This window comes from Onychostruthus taczanowskii, unplaced genomic scaffold (genome assembly GCF_017590055.1).
Source record: "Onychostruthus taczanowskii isolate IOZ18803 unplaced genomic scaffold, ASM1759005v1 scaffold15, whole genome shotgun sequence".
NCBI lineage: Eukaryota > Metazoa > Chordata > Aves > Passeriformes > Passeridae > Onychostruthus > Onychostruthus taczanowskii.
Genome location: NW_024498685.1, coordinates 526,988 through 549,214, shown reverse-complemented (window position 1 = coordinate 549,214; position 22,227 = coordinate 526,988). Strand labels below are relative to the sequence as shown.

The window sequence follows — 22,227 nt, the reverse complement described above, 5'->3', positions numbered from 1 at the left end:
GATGGATTGAATCCTCTTCCTACTCCATGATGCAGGGGTTTTTCTTTGCAGGGAAAGCTCTTTAATTTCCTTTACCACTAATACTATTCTACTTCACAGAGATGTTGCCAAACTTAGAAATTTGGTGAAGATACTGTCTATATGATGATGACAAGCAGTGATCACATCCACAAGGAATTGATGTACTATTGCACTTAGCTCCTTTAGTTAAATGGCTTTGTGAAGTGGTTAATTAAAAAAAATAGTTACAAAGATAAATCTTTTCTTCAAAATTAAAAAAAAAAACTGCTTTCAATTTATGCTTGAAACATTTTATGCACTGCTTTTTACTTTATTGTAGCATAACTAAAGCTTAGTAAGAATCCTGCCAAGTTTCTCTTGCTTTGAGAATATTGTTGAGAAATGGAGGAGAAAACTGTATTCAATGCCTTATGTCATCAAAAATTAGTTGGTCCTCTTCAGATAATACAAAAGAATGACGCTAAATGTTGTTTTTATTCCTGCATGACTTATCACAGCAAATTTGAATATGGTTACAATAATGTAATAAAATGAAGAGGAGAGAAAACATTGGAACAAAGGAAATAAAGAAAATAAAATAGAGGATGTTCTTCTAAATGAGGGATGGGTAAACCATGGGCATTTATGGGCATCTGTATTTCACTCCTTTCTATGGAGGCTATCCTGGGACTGCTAATGCAGAGAGACTATTGACAAGGGCCTGGAGTGAGAGGACGGGGGAAATGGATTTCCACTGAGGGTTTAGATTTGCTTTTGGGAAGAAATTCTTTGCTCTGAGGGTGCTGAGGCCCTGGCACAGGGTGCCCAGAGAAGCTGTGGGTGCCCTAGCCCTGGCAGTATCCAAGGCCAGGCTAGATGGGGCTCTGAGCAACCTGGGATAGTGGCAGGTGTCCCTGTCCATAGCAGGGGGTTGGAACAGTATGATCTTTAAGGTCCCTTCCAACCTCAGCCATTCTAGGAGATCTGCATGCCTCCCCTCCTGGCATGACAGCCTGAGTGGTTATTTGGTGAGAAAATAAGATTTTCTTGCACATGAGATTTATAATACTGGGGAGGATTTGTTGCTTAGATGGTTGCCAAGCTTGGATGAATGGAAAAGTGGGAGTGATGGAAGTGGGAGCAATGTGCCTTTTAGAAAGGTGCAGCCCAGCAATTACATCAGGAGGGGCTTTGCAGAGACCACCGTGTGTGCAAAGGAATAACTGCTTCTCCTTTGACCATTCCAGCAGCATCTGTAAAAGCAGCAGCCTTCAGTGGGTGAGCGTGTATTTCCTCCTTGAAAATCCTGGTTTCTGAGTGAAAGTAGAACTATTCTGGGTTGTTGACAGATTTCAGACCATCAGGGAACATGTCATTCTTTGGCTGTATGAAGGAGGAGACCACACTGTATTTTTGCTTTAGATATTCCCCTGAGACAGCTGGGGAATAGGGATGCCTCCATCAGTGCCCCATCATACCTGCACAGCATCCAAAGGAGGAAGAGGAAAGACAGGAGGGCAGCTAAGTTCTGTCTCATTATCCACACCAAAATAATCCACACACTCATTATCCCACAGGGCAGAGCAGCTCTGCACAAATGTCCTCAAGAGCTATAGACCAAGGTGCCACAGTTTGACACATAATGCCCAATGAGAAACTAACCCTTAAGGAATTAATTAATTTTCATCTTCCAGTCTGTCAGTCTTGTTAAAGAGATTTTGCTCACTGTATAGCAAGGTCGCTGTGACAAATTTTGACAAAATCCAAGTTCAAGTGTTTTTTGGTTTCGCAAGCACATGAGCTCAGTGAGAAAGAACAGAATGAGATGACAAGGAGAACAGCCAATCCTGTTATATTTGTCTTTCTTATTACTGACTTGCCATGATAAATATGGAAAATTATATTTGGCTAGAAGGAGGCTGAGAAAGGGAACAGATGGCCACCAAAAGAATACTAGAGCAGCTAATAGTCACTGGCATATTTCCGGGAGAAAAATTTAAATCTGAAGCCAAGCAGAAGCATTATCCATTTTTTTCTGCTCAGGGCGCTGTGCATGGAATTGCTCCTGCTATGCTCTGACTAGATGAAGGTGGGCTTCCTGAAATGCCTTCGCTGAATGGAATAAACAGCTCCTGTCCTGCACTTAACAGCTCTTGCAGTAATGCTGACAGAAATAGTTGACAAGGTGGGAAAAATGTTTGTGTTCCTACTGTATCTTGAGCGAGAGAGTGTATTTACTATGGCTTTTTAATGTATTGCATGATTTAGCACCTGTGTTGTATTCTCTCCATGTATTCCACATGTTTCATTCACTTTTGAGAACAGGGAGAAGAAAATGCCCATGTGAATGAGGAGACAATGGGGGTCTTTATTTCATGTAGCTGTGTATTTAAAAATTTCCAAAATTATAATGCATTTCTGATTTCTATGGTTAACATGGTACTGAAAAAATACTCTGCTATTTTGAGAATTATGGAAGTATGTCATGATGCCTGATTTTACAGAATACTGTAAACCTAAAACTTTGTGACTGTGGGCTAGGTGGTGGATGAGGACCTTGCTCTGATTCTTTGATAGTAGCTGGAATGAGCAAGGTTGTCCAGGATTTGAAGGGCTGGAATAGCAGGAGATGATAGTCTGGGATTGTAGCACTAGAGCTGTAGGACAAGGCTGAGTGCCACAGGAGCAGGGAAACCAGGAATGAAATGGAGTGGAATAGTAACAGTTGCTGCAGTTTTTCTTTGCAGTGCATCTGCCAGAATGAACCCAGCCACAACACAGCTGCAGAGCCCATAGGGCAGATCCAGGGTTTTGCTAGAGCAGTTCTGCTGGGTCACCTGGATCAAGACTATCAAATAAAACCACTGTGTGGACTGTCCAGTAAATCCACCTGCTCCTCATTCAGCCACCAGCAGGACTGGTGTAGACACAGATCAGTTTTTCTACAAATAGAAGTTTATATTATTTACCCATTTGGGGGGAATTTTTATGAAGGTCAGTCACTTACTGATTTTATTGAATAAATTGCCTAAGGAGCAATAAAGCCTTAGTAAGTAGGTTTTGAGAAAGGGGGACAAAAAAGATCACAGATTTCCATGGTTAAAAAAAGGCATGGGTTGTTTTTGCTGTTACACTGTAAAAGGAGAAATGTCCACCTCAAAATCTTGATAATCTTTCTCCACTGAATGGAAATTAAATGGATTCCAAATTCTGGCAGCCCACTCGCATTCTTCCTTAGCTCTTGCTTAGTTTTAAATATGTTTTTTAAATGCTTCATGCTCTGTTGTTATAAATCTACTTTTTAAAAAAATAGAAATACAGACATAGCTGCCTAGCTTTTTAAAAGAATTGCTGAGAAATAAAATGCCATTTTGGAGTGAAGATTCTTCAGTCTGCACAGGTATGTAAAGTCATTGTTTCTTTGGTTTTCAGTGATAGCTTTTTCTCTATAAAATCCTGGCTTTGTATTGACTTGTAGCTAGAAAAGCATGAAACTGCCTTGAAATGAAATGTAATATTTTTGTCAGCTCCAGAAACTGAAAATCATAGCTTGTTGGGAATGAAGTGTGGATGAAGTGTGAGGAAAAAGTATAACATGCGCTAAAATTAATAGTCTTACTAAGAGCTGGGCTGATATAATTAGTAGAGTTTTGAGTGTGTATCCCAGACTCACCTTCATAACAAATGTGATTGTCCCTTGAAATGCAAGATCTGTAGATTGCATGAGAAGATTGTCTGTAGATTGTCTGAAAAAATACACTGGCACTGAGTTTTCCATGGAATCATCATCTAAAGAAATTCATACAAGGATATTTGGTGCTCTGAGCAAAGTGTGTCATGCTCTAGGACACTCCTGTTTAGGAGTCTAGTGACCCTCTTCTGTGGCATTTGCTGTGTTGACACTGGTAATATTTTGGATTTACAGCATATCATCCCTTATCCCTGGCTGGGTGATCTCCAGTTCCAAAGATGGGAATTACTGTGTGCAGCAAGGATAGATTTTAGTATTTATCCCTTTCCTGCCATTCTCCTGTGCTTCACAGCCACCCATGATCTTTCATCTCACACCAGATCTGTTCTCCATTTGTTCTAAATCAGAAGTTTGCCCTTGCAGAAGGGTTTTTTACTCATTTGTGAACAGGAAGAGCACACACACAGCAGTTATCTCAGGGGCAGTTTCCAGCTGGTCTGCCCAGCTTGAGAGGTGTCTTCCTGGCTGGTGGTGAGGGCTGAACTTGTCATAAAGGCAGCATTTCCTCCATGTGGTCAGGTAGATCTGTATACAGAGTTTTAACTCCTTATTTAGTTTGGAAAAGTTTTTTATAGTCTCTAATCTAAGTGCATATGCAAGGGTGGATATATCACAGCCTCTGGAGGTCAAGAGGAGGCTGTCAAGATCATCAGAAGGATGGAGCAGCTCTGCTGGGAGGAAAGGCTGAGGGAATTGGGATTGTTCAGCCTGGAGAAGAGAAAGCTTTGAGGTGACCTCACTGTGCCCTTCCAGTGCCTGAAAGGAGCACTCAGGAAAGATGGAGAGAGACTCTTGGCAAGGGCCTGGAGTGACAGGACAAGGGGGAATGGCTTCACACTGACAGAGAGCAGGTTTAGATGGGATATTTTCCCATGGGAAAGGAGAAAGAAATGGGAGGTGGGAAATGGGAGGAAGAAATTGTTCCCTGTGAGGGTGGTGAGACCCTGGCACAGGTTGTCCAAGAGAAGCTGTGGATGCCTGGAGCCTGGGGCTGTGAGCAGCCTGGTCTGGTGGAAGGTGTCTCTGCCTGTAGCAGGGGTTGGAACTGCTTGGTTTTTAAGGTCCCTTCCAACCCAAACCAGTATGTGATTCTGATAAGGGCAGGATGTGCCAGAGCCATTGTTGGGGTATGTTCAGCTTGAGCAATACTGATGTGCCCTGTTTGCAGCAATGCTGATGTGCCCTGCATATATCACTGTGCATAAGTCACAGTGTGTGTGTGTGGATCACACACACAAGCATCCCTCACCCACTACAGCTTTTATATATAGATATATATATACTTATGTTTATCTATGTCTATATCTATGGATATCTGCAGTGTATTGGCATAGGTGCAGCATCTAATCTGAGTTGTCCCTGCCTCTTCCAGGCTCAGACAGACTCTTTCAGGAGCCCTTTTGACCAAACCCAGTGGGGTTCACTCCAGCCTGTAGAGCAGAGCTCCAATCTGCTTTAGCCATGGAGTTTTCTTGGTCTAAATTATCCTAAAGATTTCTTCATTTCATTGCAGTTTGTTATTGGGCAGAAGTGTACAATGCTAATTAGCATGTTCATTGAAAAACTGCTGAAAGCACCAGCAAACTCTTTAAAATAGTGAGCTGCTTAGCACTTTCCCCACAGGCATTTTTATATTTAATGCTAATACTATCTGCCCATTGGAGCCAATGGAGTTTTTCTATATTTCAGTAAACTTAAACCCTGATTTTATTTTTACAAAATCTGTACCACAAGCTGAATCAGTTTAATGCTGCTTTTAGCAATGTATGGGCTCACAATCTACCTCGTGAGGCAGTTTAAAGTTGTCCTTCCAAGCAGACTTACTACCAGCTTCCAAGTACATATTTAGGGATGGCAGAGGGCCCCTTTCCCCTTGGCTGAGCACAGGGGCACACCAAGCATCTGAGAGGCATAATAACAAAATAAACTGTCTCTGCCCCAGCCCACAAAACAGCTGCTCAATTGAGAGAAGCATTGCCAGAGTGTAACGTTTTCAGCAGCTTTTGTGGCCCTCTCTCACACCTTGTGTTGGCACAGGCATTGCCACAAAGGAGGGAAATACAGAAATCAGGCAGGGGCTCCATATTCTTTTCCTCCAGAATAATTTTTATTAAAATCTCGCTTTATGTTTGCAGTCTTCCCATGTGGATGCTTTTTCTCAGTCTCAGCTGGCTGTTCAAGAGAAGGATCATCTGGGCTCTAACAGAGTCTTCCATCAGGTATGTGACTCTTCAGCTGACTTCAAAAATACCTGAATGCTTGTTTTGTAAGTGATCTCTTATAATAAATGAATATGGGCAGAGGCAAGTTTTCTACTCCTTGCCCTCTTCCATTTTTTCTATGGCTGTATGACTGTCCCAAATGCCTGCAAGTATTTTGGGTTTGCTGTGTTCCAGTAGCATTTGAGGCATTTCTTCTGCCAAATCACTTTTGTTTCTTGAAGCTTTTGGGAGAAGTCCACTGGAATCCCAGTTCTAAGTTTTTTAAGGCTATTCCACAGTATTGGAATAAAAAAAAAAAACTACTCATTAAAGTTGGTTGGCTTGAGAGCATTGCTCCTTTGCTTTTTTGAGAAAATATCAAACCTCACCTTTGTTGTCAAAAGCTTGCCAAATATGTTTCTATGCTTCCCTGAGGAGAAAAATTTCACAGGTTTATGTGGCTGTATCTTTAGCTCTCTAGACCTTATTCTGCATTTCACAGTGCATAGTTGATTTATTTCAGATCTATTTCAAATAATTGTTTTATTATTTACCAAAGAAATAGTCTACCTGAAAGAGTTTTCTTTGAGGCTAAGAGTTTGACTTCTCTCACTTGAGATATTTAAGATATTGATAGGACATACAAGACATGCATAAAACTGTGCCCTTTACTGACTGTCTGTAATTAACAAATTATATAAAAGTATTTTGCAAATAATAAATGGGAGAAGTCAGGAAGGACTAGTAATCCTGGATTATTTAAATGAGCATAAGCATTTATTTTTAAGCAAAGTTTGCTGAGAGCTTGCCTTTTCCTCAATAAGAGTGCAATAAATGGGCCCAGTCAAATTGAGCTCCATAGGAAATGAGGCAGAAGGTAATATGGAGAAACCAGTGCAGGGAAGACTTCCCACTGTGTCCACCCCTGGTGCTTGGCAGCAGCCCAGTCCCAGTTTATATTCTGCCACTGGGAATAGTTAATGATATTTTCTGCCACTGACACTTCATGCCTACTTATTACCCTGTGTGGGCTTTATTTTCCCCACTGACAGGAGTCCTGCTGCCTGAAATGGCTGCTGGGCTTCCAAACACAGCCACCCTTTGCAGCTGAAGCAGTCACTGCTCTGATGCTGGATGGAAGTGTTCTCGTCTCATTTAGGGAATGAGGAGTCTCATTCCCTAAATTGTGCTGGATTGCCTGGACAACCTCATGCTGCCTGTTAGTACAGCTGGAGCTGCCTTAGCCTCTATTTATTTCCCCTTTGTCTTTAGGTGTCAGAAGCGAACCACACATATTTTCCAAGGAGTTACATCCCTCTGCTGTTCATAGGTGTGGCAGAATGCTAGGTCATTATGTGACATCTCCTTGTGCTTTCTATTTAGAGAGTCAGTCATGGTGTCCTTTCCCTCCCACATCTGGAAGGTCAAGTGAAGCATGGTCTGGCTGCAGATGCTGCAAACCCTCCCTCCTTTGAGAGCAGCCTGCCTCAAATAGCAAATAAGAGCTTGCAGAGTGTCCTCCCCTCTTTTCAGGTGAGTTATAAAACTTCTGGACACCTTGTTTGCCTGGTGAACCAGCCTTCCTCAAAGTACCACTGAATCAGTGGCAAAGTGTCACAAGTGTGGGGGAAGAGAGAAAAAGGGTCAGAATTACAGACAAGTATGGAAAAATGCTTCATTTTGAAAAGAACTCATTTTTACTTGCATACATCCTTAACTCAAACCCCACAAGCACCCATATGCATTTATTGAAGTGGTACCAGTCAAGACTTCTTGCAAGGACGTGGTGGACCAAGCTTGCCCACTTGTTCTTCCATATCCCATCACCTGGGTTCTCCTTGTCTTGGCAACCATGTGCTGGTTTTTGAACATGGCTTTGACCCTTCTGACAAAGACAGACACTGAGCTGTTTTTTGTCTCCATCCAGCCCCACTTCTATGAGGGCTTTCTCAAAGGATGAGAAATAAATAAAGGAATCATTTAGCTTGGAAGAGACCTCTGAAATACAGCTGGCCCGACCTCTCACTACAAGCAGAGGAGACTTGGAACAGGCTGGGCTCCAGTGAGTGGGAGATGAACTGGATAAATGGATGTCACAGGCACTGCTCAAGGCAAGGTCCATGATGCTCACTGCTTTTCTCCCACTGGCCAAGCCAATCACTTCATCAGAGAAGACAACAAAGTCATTCAGACACCATTTGTTGGCATATCCATACCGATTATACCAAATTATACCAAGTTCCTGTCTTTCACTTGGTTTGGCATGGTTTCCAAGAGGGATTGTTCCACAGCCCTCCAAGGCTGACCAGCATTGGTATAGATAGCATTTCTAGAGAGTCCATATACTGAATTAATCTGGAAGATGAACTTCCTTCTCTCATTTATAGAGATTTATCTTTCCATGGTCCAACAGCCTTTAGTGCTTTTGGCAGAATTTACAGTCGGAATAAGCAGGGTGTTCTAGTGCCCAAGCTTGCTTGTTCTATCTCAGCAAAAAATTTACATAGAGATTACTCAACTAATCCAAAATAAATATATTGCAGCTTTGTCTCTATGAATATAGCAGTTTCTAATTTTTAAATTTTTTTTTTTCTGATTGGCAGGAAAATGGAACTCAAGGCAATTTTCCTCAATTTAACCTTCCAGACAGTCTTCCTGAGAGTGATACCAGAGTCCATACAAAACCATCTGAACTGGAGAGCAACAGCATCGGGGTCAAACTGCCTATGACAGCTTCAGGTAGAATATCCCTGGATATACTGAAAGGACTGGAGTGACAGGCTGCCTGCATAGATGAGGAGTGTGTACAGTTAGGACACTCAGGGACCAGAGGCGCCATGTTAAATGGCTGCTGAAATATTTAACAATTTAGAGCACAGCAATATGGATGGGACTAAGTGATTTCTAATTATCCAGCTTGGGGAAGTACCCAGTAGGGGAATGATTTGACTAACACAAATACAGAAGAGAAACATGCAGTATCAAAAAGAATGTATATTTGTCTAAGACTTAGGTGGTGTAGGTGAGAGCAATATTCCATTACAGGGATAAAACCCTTTCCCACTTCCTTGTGGCTGTGTCCCATTTTATTGATGTGGGCTAAATTGCATTTTGGGCGTTCTCAGATCTAGAAAGTTTCTGACAGAGTTAAACTATTTCTAGAAGGAGTCTAGGGAAAAAAAAAGTAGTGACCTTTTGCTTTGAAATTATTTAGCATCCCTGCATAGCTGGATGAAGATCTGCCACTGTTTAACAAAACACCCACACATGCATGCAACACATAGATTTATAATGCTCCTGTCTGAATATATATCCACATTTAAATGATGGGAGTGGAGGTGTTAGGGCAGCTGAAATTCTATGCAGCAAGAATCAGAACTAGGAGAAAAGCAGATTTGGGCTCCATTTAATTCCTGACTTCAAACATCTGACTGATGATTTTTATCAGAAAAACAAGTACTTGAAGCTTTGGTTAACTAGACATTACTGACATTTTATAAATATAGCAATCAAACCAATAAAAATGTAACTTTTTGTGTAAGTTATGGAGCCTGAGGGAGCAGATAGACAACAGATGGGATTTTCATAAAATCTATATACATAACTTCCCTCATAATTTAATAATTTTTACCTCTCTTAAAAATCTTGCTGACAGATGATGAGTGCTTCATTGAACTGTAAGTTATGGAGCCTGAGGGAGCAGATAGACAACAGATGGGATTTTCATAAAATCTATATACATAACTTCCCTCAGAATTTAATAATTTTTACCTCTCTTAAAAATCTTGCTGACAGATGATGAGTGCTTTATTTAACTTAATACTGCAAGCCAGAAAAAAAAAATTGTATGAAATTGCAAAAAAATAGAAATCGTAGTCAGAAGGGTCTAACAGCTTTTCTCAGCATCCTGCTCAAAGTGGTGGGCTCTACTGTGAAATGTTCCATTGTAAAAGCACTTTGCCATCAGGTTTCTGACATTTTATTGATTTTTGGTTTTACGTTCTTGTTTTCTGATTTAGAAGCCTTGAAAAATTTTAGAAACCAGTTAACAGTCTATGAGCAAAAAGAAATTTTCAATTATACAGAGCTCTGGTTTCTTGGCCTGGAAGCTAAAAAGATTGAAGGTTTGCCTGAAACCCAGAATAATAATTGTTATGATGATGAGCATGGTTCCTACTTAAAGGTAAGCGGAAAAGTTATGGTATTCATTTTGAGCTCAGTAAGTTTGTAGTGATTTTATGCCAACTCTTAGGTGTTGTCTGTGAGATAAATGTTGTTTCTAGAAGACAAATATTCACATAGTGAAAAAATGCCTTTTAAAGCTCAGGGGAGAATTCACTTTGCATGTCATGCAGGGTTGATGCAAGGTAGCTGGGCTATGGAAGCATCTTTTGGGATTTTCCTTGTTACCCTTATTTGATGTAGATTTCACCTGCAGCTAGCCCACCATCTGTCACGGAGAGCAGACTCAAACACACACAAGCTACTGGGAAGCCTGGTCTTTGTTGTACTGTTTGAATCTGAACCCTTTATGTTCTTTCAAAGGTTTTACATGACCACATTGCCTACCGCTACGAAGTCTTGGAGGTCATTGGAAAAGGGTCGTTTGGGCAGGTGGCCAAATGCCTGGATCACAAAACCAATGAGTTAGTGGCATTGAAAATAATAAGGAATAAGAAAAGGTGAGATATCTGCTGACTTTAAACCAGTAAAATCACCCCTCTTGTATACAGGCAAACAGTGACAACATGAACAAATCAAAATCAAACCTCCTGTACATTCATTAAACACAGTGAGGGCAGACTGAGGAAAGAGGATGTCAGGAACTGGCCTGGACCTGGAGAAGAGACAGCCTAGGAAAGCAAGTACAGTTTCTCCAGGCTCGCAAGGTCTCTCTATCTGTTGCATAGTGAATACACAACCCAGGTAACCAGCTGTGCAGGACTGAGAGCAGGGAGCATCCCCACAAGGTTCCAAAACCACACGAATATGCTGGAAGGCACCCATCACTTGCTTGAACGTGAAAAATTCTACACTGTGGTCCTAAGCAACCTGTTCCTGTTAAGTGGCTGGTTACAAATTTGTAATCTTGAAGCAGAGTCAGTGAAACAGATGTTCAGCTGTTCCATTTTCGCTCCTCAGTGAACACTAAGTGTAAAGATGCTTTTCAAAATCCACTGTCTGACTGTGGTAGGTGTGAAGCATGTTCAAGGGAAGTGAAGCATTCCTATAGACTTGAGAGCACCAGGATTTTAGTCTGGATGCTCACTGGAAACCTTTTCACTTAAAGGTTTTTTTCAGAAGTCAAATTAGGTATACCCTGAAGTGTTATGTAAGGCCAGTGTATTTAGACTAGGAATCAACAGTAAGAAATCAAAATTACAGTGGTTAACGGGGTTGAATGAAACATTTTAATAATTGTCCCCCCTGCTGAGCTTATCATAAGCTTATGATGTTTGTAGCATTTGCAGAAATACAAATGCTACCCTGAGTTGATATCACCATTCCCATGTCATGTGATATTTCAGATTTCACAGCCAGGCTTTGGTAGAAGTGAAGATCCTTGATGCTCTGCTGAAGAAAGACAAAGATGATACTCACAATATCATCCACATGAAGGAATACTTCTACTTTCGCAATCACTTCTGTATCTCCTTTGAACTGCTAGGGTAAAGTACATTTTCCTTTACACACACCTTGAGGAGAATTGTAGCTCTTGTGCCTTACAAGATTAATTTTTATGTCTTCTTCAGAAGAACTGGCAGCTAGAAATGAACACTGTCTAAATACAGACTGCATAACTGAGCCTTTGATCACCCAAGGTGAACTGAAAAAGGCCACATTCAGACTTCACACGGGCAATGGCATGATCCATCCCGTATTTTCTGTGCTGGGTATTGAAGTCTTCATCCCTGAAAGATCTGTGAGGAAAAGAGTAAATTCAGGACTAGTAAACTTCGGGATATATAAATATGAATAATATAATAATTTAAAAATAAAACTGCATCTTACTTTTTATGAATCTTTGCTGCAGGGCATCTTAGGAGGAGTTCTGGAGGAATGTTGAAGAATTCAGATCATTTTATTCATCAGCCTTCTTGTAATCAGGGAATCAAACTGGAATTTTCCAGGCTACCCACACTTCTCCAGGCCTTAGAGTAAAGCCCCCATTGGTGCATGTACTACAGCCCCTGCTGAAGTTTCAGCATGATATGGACAGCTTGATCCTAAAGAAGCCTAAATCCCTTGTGTTTCTGCATGTGAGTCTGTCACTTAGAGTCACACAGGGTAAGAGGTGACTCCTCTCCAGGGAAGACACAGACCAGTCTTTTCTGAAAGCTGCTATGGAAACACACAAGGAAATGGGAGAGCCACTATCTTTAGCTCTCCACAGAGGAGTTGCAGACTGGTTGTCACAGAAAAACATTTGTCTGGTCAAATTTTCATTGCCTTTAAAATACCATAAAAAGCCTTTGATTTGTGATCTTTTCCATTAAGACTGGGCAACATTAATTCCAAAGGAATGGGCTGTGCCTGCCACCAGTGGACACTCCAGTGAGGAAGGCAGAAAGCTCCAGTTGGCTGTGTCCTTGCAGACATGTGCTAGTGCTGAGGACACTTCTCACAGGGAAGAATTTATTCCTAATATCCAATCTAAACCCATGCCTTTTTCAGTTTGAAATCATTACCCCTTGTCCTATCACTATCAAAAATCTCTCTCCCTCCTTTTCATAACCCCCTTAAGGCACCGGAAAGCTGCAATGAGATCTTCCAGAGCCTTCTCTTCTCCAGGCTACTGGGCAGGCCTACTGGAAGTTGCTAAGATATGATAGTCACCAGAAGGATATAAAAACCTAATGAGACCTGAATTGATGGGGAGGTTATCTAGAAATATTTACTGTTGGTTAAAAACCTTTAGACAGAAATAATTTATTCTAGACACCAAAGCAAAGAGAAATTATAGCAAAAGGAGACAGAAGAAAAGTTTTTTTGGTTCCTGAATGATTATTGTTCTTGGTAAAGATCAGCATAGCTGCTTAACAGCAGAGAGTTTAGCAAGCAAGTTCACTGATTTTACATCTGCTTTAGATCTGGGAGGTGTTTGTGCATATCACATGCAGAGCAGCATTTGCAGGAAGGAAAATAGCTGTCATTTTCCTCTGTATGAGTCCTCCATGTGGGAAGACAAGCTCTTAATGCACTGGAAACTAATCATACCTTTAAAAATAAATTCTCCAATCTCTTATCTGCTCTCTGTCTGCTGTGTCTTCCTCCCCCACAGAATAAATTTGTATGAGCTGATCAAAAAGAACAATTTCCAAGGCTTCAGCCTGTCTTTGATTCGCCACTTCACTAGGTGTGTGCTGAGGTGCTTACAAGTGCTCTACCAGGAAAGAATCATTCACTGTGATCTGAAGCCTGTAAGTACAATCATTTCATCACCTGGTATTCTGTACAGAATAAATGAGCTTATCCTATTCTTTACTGAGAGGAACTGTTAGGAGAAACCCTAAAAACCAGCTTCTGTTTGTACAGAAGCTATCATTTATTTCAGATTATGTTCATGCTACGGTCAACTGATTATTACCATTGATTCAGTTCATTCACCAAAGCATTAAATGAGATTATTTGGTTGCCAAAACGTATGCAAATGTGAATCAAATTCAGTTAATGACTTTTTGCTTAGACAAAAAGAAAAGTACTTGTAAAATTAAGTATTTCAATATAAGGGGCATTGTAATGCAAGGAGTATTTACAAGGCAGCCTGTTTCAGGTTATCCTGTTACAAGTATTTAATTTCTTAGGCATAACTATACAATTAAGTAGCCTAGTAAATGGCAAAGGAATTCTGTGAAACAGTATTTAGGGTGTTCACCTGTTTTTGGAGGAACATCTGACCTCCAATTCCTTCTGCTGTATCTGCTAAGCATTCATGCTGGTTATTTTCCATTCTCTTCAAGTCCCAAATTTAATATTTTGCAATTTTCTGAGATTTCTGAAGGATTTTAACAATATTTTCACTTCAGATGAAAGTTTCTCTTGATTTCCTTTTCAAAAGGGCAAATTAACCAATAAAGAAATAAGTTCTCAGGTAAAAATTCTAAGGATAAAATTCTGTTCTCACTTTGCTAAATGTATCTTGATTTAGAATTCTGAGAAGTCACATACTGTCTATACCCATTGTCCTGCCAATATCTTTGCCAGACCAATTTGCAATGAGAAGAGAGGCTTGCAAGATAACCCAAATATATTAATCAAAAACAATTAGCCCAATGGGAAATTTGTTTCCAGGCAGTCACTGACAAGGAATGACGTTGGCAGCATCAATTAGTGTAGTCTGTGTTTAAATAGAGCAACAAATTAGTGGAAAATGTGGTGAGTTAACTAAAAGACAATTTTGTTCTCATTCAACAATTGCACAGTTTCATGAATTTATGTTGCCTGAAACTCACATCTGTTATCCCATCTGCCTCCTATGATATTTCTCAGCATAAGGTAGAATATGGAGTTTCTCTGGCCTTTATGCTAGATAATCACTGCCTCCAAAGCCTGGTTTTTCAGTCAGTCCTGGGTTTCCAGCTTTGACCAGCTCCCTTGCATTGTGAGGGATTCAGTATAAGAGACAGAGTCCAAACATGAGCAAAAAGGGATATCAAGCTGCAGAGAGGGGATGCTGCTTCCCTTACCAGAGCCAAGAGCACCTGGATTGTGGAAGTCAGTCCCTGCCTTGACTTTTACCAGTAGCAGCTTCTCCTTCCTGACACATGAAGTATTTCCTTATGAGCTAATTACCTAGGAAACCACTTCATCATTATTTGGCATCCATCTGGGAAGTGTTCAGTCCTTCAAAGCCCTGACATATAATCACTGTAAAACTGGTTGATAAAGGTAACCATCTGTCTGCTGAGGTGTGGAGAAGGAAATCCTTCATTTAGAGAGACTTTTAATGAGGCTAAAACTCAGTCTGCAGAAGAGAGCTGAAGACTGTGTTTGCTCATCAGTGCACATATCCCTGAGCTGGCTGTTTAAGGATCACTTCTCCAGCTGGCCTTGCAGGAACCCAGTGCTGTACCCACCTGCATCCAGCTAAGAATCCATAGAATCCAGCTAAGAATCCTGCCTTATCCATTTATCCCTCCCTTGAGATTTGTGTATCACACAGATGAGGAGGGGTGAGCTGACACAGAGTCTGGGGCAAGCAGTGCATGGAAGAACTGTGGAGTGTGGCTCCTTCATGGGCCAGGGCTTTCTGTACTTACAAAAGGATGGTTTTGGTTAATTCAGCACAGCACAAAGCCAGGTGCACTTTGGCTTTTACTAGATAAGCCCTGAGTTTTGGGGAGCTCCCTGGTGTTGACATCTTATTGCAAAAGTTTCATACCTTCTTGGTAATTTCTCATGGGCAGCTCCTCACAGCACTAACTCCTTCTTCTCAGCACAGCCAACAAACTCCATCTAACTTCTTGACCAGCCAACCTACTCTTTTGCAATACCCGTCCTAATTGGATCTAGCTGTGGCCTATTAAGGGCAGGCCTGTTCCTAATTCTTGATAATTAGCACAGCTGTAACTCCTTAGGGGTGAAATTACCTTCACCACTATCTCTATTCTCCTACATTCTATCTATCCACAATTTCTCTTTTTCTTTTAATTACAAAGTTGCAGTATCTCTAGAAAGTTATGTTCAAGTAAATGGACATTATAACATATTTACGTATATTACTTAGGATTAACAGTTATATGAATGTTCAGGCAACATATCACAGTAAGAACATATGTTTCTAAGCTCTGATTTAGTTTTGCTTTTCACAATTTAGAACATCAACTTCAGGCTCATCACTAAAAACTTTTGTACTTAGACTTCTATATCACAGTGAAAATATATGTTTCTAAATTCTAATTCAGTTTTGCTTTTTCACAGTATAGACTTGATTCATTCTCTAAATTCACAGAGTACTTATCAAAATCTTAATAACTATGCTTAATTGCTTAATCAGAGATTAACTCACAAGAATGAGTTAAAGTAATGTTGTGTTTACTGTCTTTTGCAGAAGATAGTAAACCCAGTACAATTATCTTCTGTGTAATTTCTTTTTAACTTTGGAATGCGTTTGTGCCGACCTTAATTCATTACCCAATATTACATTACATACCATCAGAAACCTTTACACTTCTGAAATATTTACCCAAACCTACATTACATATCATTACCTAAACTTACATTACATATAATCAGAAACCCTTATACTTCTAGAATATTTACCCAAACTTACATTACATATAATCAGAAACTTTTATACTTCTATCTCTAGAATATTGACAATATCAACAGCTGTACAACTTTATAAGGCAACTCACAAGAATAAGTTAAAGGCTATATATTAAGACAGCAAAAAATCAACAGCCACATAACTTCATCAACAGCTATAGAACCTTGAATAACATTGATTTAGCATCTGTTGAGTGCACTTATGCTTATGGAATATAAACTTTTAAACTTATGCTTAATCAAAGATTCATAGTTGCAATTCACAAACAAAAGGCACGTTTCATCAGCAAACAAATACACCATACTGAATGATAGAGTTGCTCTGTCTTCAGCTCCTACTGCTGCTTTAATAATTCTTTTCTTCTTTTTACAGTTTTTTGTTGAATTAGTTGATCACTGAAAGCCTCTCATCTTGCTCTGTTTTCCATTCTTTTAAAGTCTTATAAAGTGATTTCCAGGTGGCAGCTAAATCTGCAGCTGCTTTGCTCCTTTTTTGACACTATATTTCACAGTCTTTCTTAACTTCTTTCCATGTATATAAAACAATCTGTTCTGCACTTGATATGTTATTTCCCATTGTGTCTCCAGCGGCTTACCTGTACCTCAGCGTTGAAATCTGTCAGGTCCGGACCAGGCAGCTTCTCCTGCTACTCTCAATGCTACGCTGGGCTCCATCTCTAGCTGCACCTCACCCTACAGCCCACTCCCAATCACGCTGGGTTACTGTGGAGATGGCCACTATACAATTTTAGAAGGCTTCTCTTACATGTTGTCTGTGCAGCTCTGACTTTGCCTTTCAGAGCTCCATGTTGCTTTTGTTCCGGCGCTCATGTAACAGTGACTTAGCAAACCTCCCCCCGTACTCCTTGGGGGCCATGCTATTGCTGAGGCACTGGCTGCTGCTGTGGCCATGCTATTTGCCACTTCTGTCACACAGCTTGTGTCCTGCTGCACACACTGCTATTCAGGGGGAACCTAGCACCACCCTGGGTCTTTGATCACGTCAAGGTCACCAGTCGTTGCTATCTTATTGCAAAGGTTTCATACCTTCTTGGTGATTTCTCACAGGCAGCTCCTCACAGCACTGATGCCTTTTTCTTCTCAGCACAGCCAACAAACTCCATCTAATCTTCCCAACCAGCCAACCTACTCTTTTACAATACCCATCCTGACTGGATCCAGCTGTGGCCTATTAAGGGCAGGCCTGTTCCTAATTCTTGATAATTAGCACAGCTGTAACTCCTTAGGGGTGAAATTACCTTCACCACGATCTCTATTCTCCTACATTCTATCTATCCACACCCTAGTGCCCTTTTTGGCTCACCTGCAGCCTGGATACCTTTCCAAATCTCCCCTCTGCTTTGCACAATTGCATATTATTGGCAGCCTCCTCATGTTAGCAAATGCATTCCAAAGGAAGTTGAATTTTGAAGCTCTCATTATGCAGAAAAGTGTTAATGTGATTTGCATTCTGATTTTCAAAAGTGTTTGCTAACTTTATGTGGTGCTAAACCCCTCTTTTCCCTGTGATTTTTTTTTCTTTTTAGGAAAACATACTATTATACCACAATGGGCAAGGTTCAGTCAAAGTTATTGATTTTGGATCAAGCTGCTATGAAGACCAAAGAGGTTGGCAGAAAAGTCAAGTTGATGTAATTTTCTTAATAAGCTTTCTTAATTTTAAATAATGTGGAACAACTATTTCTTGGACTGGGCTAATATTGACCTATGCCCCTAATTAGAACCTGGTAAACTGTTCAGCCACTGGTGGTGGAGCAAATACTGGTAGAGACAAGTAAGACATTACCATTCTTTTTCTTTGTCCCAAGCCCAGTCAGCTCCTTTACTTCTGTTGAAATCAGAATTGCACTTTCAGGAGTGGTTAGCTGGAACAAACTTAAGAAGATAATCCAAATATTTCACTTATCAAGAAGTTTGACAGGTCCAGAGAGCCTTTCTCTGTGAATTTAACCCTCTGTGAGTTAAATTATAATTGGTACTTTTTGTATGAATAGCACAGGGAGGGAAATGGGAACTGTGCTTTTAATTTAGGAACTGTTGATTGATGCAAATGGAACACCTTCAAACAGGAAAATGAGTATGGATAAACTGAACCACAGCATTAGTAGAACAATTTCCTTCAGTGAAATTTGTTGAAAAACAATTTCTAAATAGAACAGAGGAAAGTGTATCACCTGTTACTTTTAGGATGGGATTAGAAAATGTTTTCAGAGCCTATGTAAGAAATCTGTGGATAGACAGATTTATGTATGATTCCTGAACATATGCCACTTTTCTGTGAAAATTGACATTTCAGTCCCAACTGTGATATTTTGCTTCTTGTCTAATTTTTGATTCAGTGTACACCTATGTTCAGAGCCGCTTTTATCGCTCCCCTGAGGTGATTCTTGGTCATCCTTATGCTATGGCTGTTGATATGTGGAGCTTAGGCTGTATCATAGCAGAGCTTTACACAGGCTACCCACTGTTCCCAGGGGAAAATGAAGCTGACCAACTTGCCTGCATCATGGAGGTAACTTATGGGATTGGTTTGTACACCCATTTGATAAACTGCACCACCAGAAACAAAGAGAAACCTCAAGCAATAACAAAATATGATTGGCTATGGCCTGGCCTTCCAGAGGGAGATTTAATGCAGCCAAATGGCTCTTTGAGCCAGAAGGGCCCCTCTGAGCCTCTTTTCCTCCAGGCTGAGCCCCTTTCCCAGCTCCCTCAGCTTCGCCTCGTCAGACTTGTGCTCCAGCCCCTTCCCCAGCTCTCTTCCCTTCTCTGAACATGCTCCAGCCCCTCAATGTCCTTCCTGAAGTGACAGGTCCAGAACTGGACACAGATTTGAGATGTGGCCTCACCAGTGCCATGGAGAGAGGGACAATCACTGCCCTGGTTCTGCTGTACATGCTATTTTTGATGCAAAGACATGTACAGGCAGCACTAAGGAATCCCTTAATTCCCTTCACAGTAACAAGAAATATTTTGCAGACATTTCACAGTAAATTGCAACATTAACTTCTTTTCATAAGGAGGGCAAAATGCCACACCTGATGGCTGTTGTGTATCTTTATGAAATGAGGAGTAACTCTATGAATTCATTTTCTATGAAGGTATTGGGTCTTCCACCAGCTGATTTTATCCAGGCTGCGTCAAGGAGGAGAACATTCTTTGGTAATTTCTTCTGATTATTTGTCCTTTCTGGATCCCTCTCTGGTAGTTAATCACTAATTAATAGCACTGGTAGAGAGTAGAGTCAGAGATCTTTAGCTAATTCCTAGCTGATAAAAATACTTCCAGGAAGAGGTATGGAAAAAAGCAAAAGGATAAAATGAGGCCTATAAACGAACCTGGACCTCTGCTCTTCATGTGTTATGGGCCTCTAATTGCCAAAATGATAGAGAAGTTGCTCTTTAAAAATATTGTTGCTGAAAGGAATACAGTGGGCCCTGGGAACTAATTTACATTTTTAATTTCGCTGTGTATAAATTTGGTTTGGAAATTGCTCAAAGCAAACAAACCAACAAAGAGTAGAATGTGGTCTCTAGGATGTAATCAATCCTGTTTGCCACAATTCTGGTAGATTATCAATCCAACAGAGCAAAACTGGAGTTAGTGGGATGGACATGGATACTATTTGTGCAACTTTTTAAAGTATTTAGTGAAGATTTTTAATGCAATTTTTTGAGGATATCTTTTTTTTTTTTCAAGATTCCAAAGGTTTTCCTAAATCCATAACTAATAGCAAGGGGAAAAAGAGATGCCCAGACTCCAAGGATCTAAGCACAGTGCTGAACACCTATGATGCTGGTTTCTTGGACTTCTTGAAAGGATGCCTAATGTGAGTTCATACTGTATGCAACAAACTACTTTTGACTTTGCTTTCATTTTTCTGTGCCTTTAAAATCTTGGTATTTGTTGTGTTTGCTTGTTTTATTTTTTGGTGGGGTGTTTTGGGTTTGTTTTGTTTTCCATGTGGCATCATTTGTATAACTATTATTGACACTTTACTACGCCTTCTTTAGCAGTGACTTCAAATTTCTTTCTAGCAGTTCAATAGCACTTTCCTAAAGAAATTCTACAGAAACTGCTAACATGTGGTTACATGGGGAGGGAAGATATAATCATCCCACCATGTTTTACAAGAAGGTTGCTTCCAGTGTTCTGTTTGCCAAGTCTGTGTGAATAATTGATTCATTTTGGTTTGCTGGTTGAATCAGAATTTTCAGAAAATAATTTCAGTGGAGCAAAAAATCAAACCTTAAACAAGAATGTTGGGTCCCTACCCTAAGAGAAGCGGGAACTGCATATTAAAAATGGTTTGGTGCTGCAGAGAGTTTGATCAGCACAGTGCTGACGTAAATAGGTTTTGAAGGCTGGAGAATATCACATAAGCTTTTTCCATGGTTTTAGGATAAAAAAAAATTATTTTGTTTCAAAAAAATGTCCTTATGACCTGACTTTCAGAAGACAGGGCTGAATCTCTTGCCTCTTACTGATTTTCAGATAGAAATAGTTGAATAATGATTTGTCTCCTGTGGATTTAAGGTGGGAGCCTTCCCTGCGCATGACTCCTGATGAAGCGATGAAACACGTGTGGATCCAAGAGCCAAAAATATTCCGGAAACCACAGGCCCCAAAGAAGATGAGTGATGGCTCATTCTCTGCACTGGAAAATAGAAGAGAGACTATTCGTAAGCATGTTCCACCTCAGAACTAAGGGAATTTATACCAGTGTTTGGTGTTTCTTTGTGTTTAGTGTCATCTACCTGGAGTAAGGGGAAGTGTGAAGATAATGGATGGCCCCTGAAATGGGGTGGGTAAAGGCACCATTCCTCACTTGTGTAGAACTGCATGCCTTGTGTTTTAGTTCAGCTGCCTGCAAGAAGACTGGACGTGCTGAAGGTTCACACAGAAAGGCCTTTTCCCTGCTGAGAGCAAAACAGCATCTGACACCACGCCACAGTGCATGTCAATTCAGAGTAAAAGAATGCAACAGTGGGGGTTGTAAGATCCCAGAGAAAACTTTGACCTGATTTGCAGGGAGTTTGTGTCAATCCTATATTTTACCTGGTATTAAGAGTCTACAGTTCTTAACCCTTTCATTTTAATGATTTGTTGTTGCAGAAAATCTCTGGAAAAATGCAGCTGACAAAGTGAGAAGTGAACTGGCTGACAGACTGACTCTTTTCACAGGCACAGCAGAAAATGATGTGCAGAACACAAAAAAGCATGCTATTCCAGAGAAATATTTGGAAAACCACATGGAAAAGCCTATTAAATACGATCAAACAGAAGACAATGGCGAAAGAGCTCTTCCAAAAGCTTCTCTTTTTTTCCCACCAATTAAGTAACACAGATCACAAGCTATGACTGGCTCAGTTGCATACCTAGTGTATTTTGTAGGTATTATTTGTACTCAGGAATATAAGCTATATCTGTCTGTTCATTGGCTGTGCACATTGTAAGTATATTTAATGTTCTTTTTACCCTGAAATCATCTAGCCAAACAAAACAGAATTTGAGAACCATTCCTTTTCCTCATCTCCATCTTTGTGATCAGAGATTCTTCACAACCAGCAGCAATAAAATGGAGACTGTAGAGGTGGAGAGTGGCTTATTCTTGGTGTTATAACAGACTTGAATTTTATATTTTCCTGGATCTAAAAAACAGATGTTTTGACTGAAGAATCTGAATTCTTTTACTTACAGCAGCGTAAGTCAGGAATAATTCATGGATAAGATTCCTGAATTTACTTATGTACAAAACAAGTAAGAGAAATCAAACCCAGGATCTGCATTTTCCTCCTGCTCCATCTTCCTCCTTTTACAGTGAAGCTGCTAGATGAAAACCATTATCACACCTTCCTAGCAGATTTAGAAATGTAAATTATGGTCTTTAGCTCTCCAGCAACAAGAAAGCAGAGTGATATTCTGGGCCCATTTCTGCAGGGACTCAACAGAAAGAATGGATTAAAGCAAGCTGGTTTGATTTGG

At 40.3% G+C, this 22,227-nt stretch overlaps 1 protein-coding gene across 1 annotated transcript; it reads left to right on the top strand.

The window, feature by feature from the left end:
* The first annotated feature begins 2,161 nt into the window (after positions 1–2,161).
* On the top strand, positions 2,162–21,834 carry DYRK4 (dual specificity tyrosine phosphorylation regulated kinase 4). The gene is made up of 14 exons (XM_041398650.1): positions 2,162–2,185; positions 5,887–5,970; positions 7,336–7,485; positions 8,556–8,691; positions 9,972–10,135; positions 10,498–10,634; positions 11,481–11,621; positions 13,235–13,373; positions 17,769–17,850; positions 18,582–18,754; positions 19,344–19,404; positions 19,942–20,071; positions 20,779–20,924; positions 21,358–21,834. The coding sequence occupies exons 1-14, from the start codon at positions 2,162–2,164 to the stop codon at positions 21,582–21,584; spliced, it is 1,794 nt and encodes a 597-aa protein (XP_041254584.1). The 3' UTR covers positions 21,585–21,834.
* Positions 21,835–22,227: the final 393 nt, after the last annotated feature.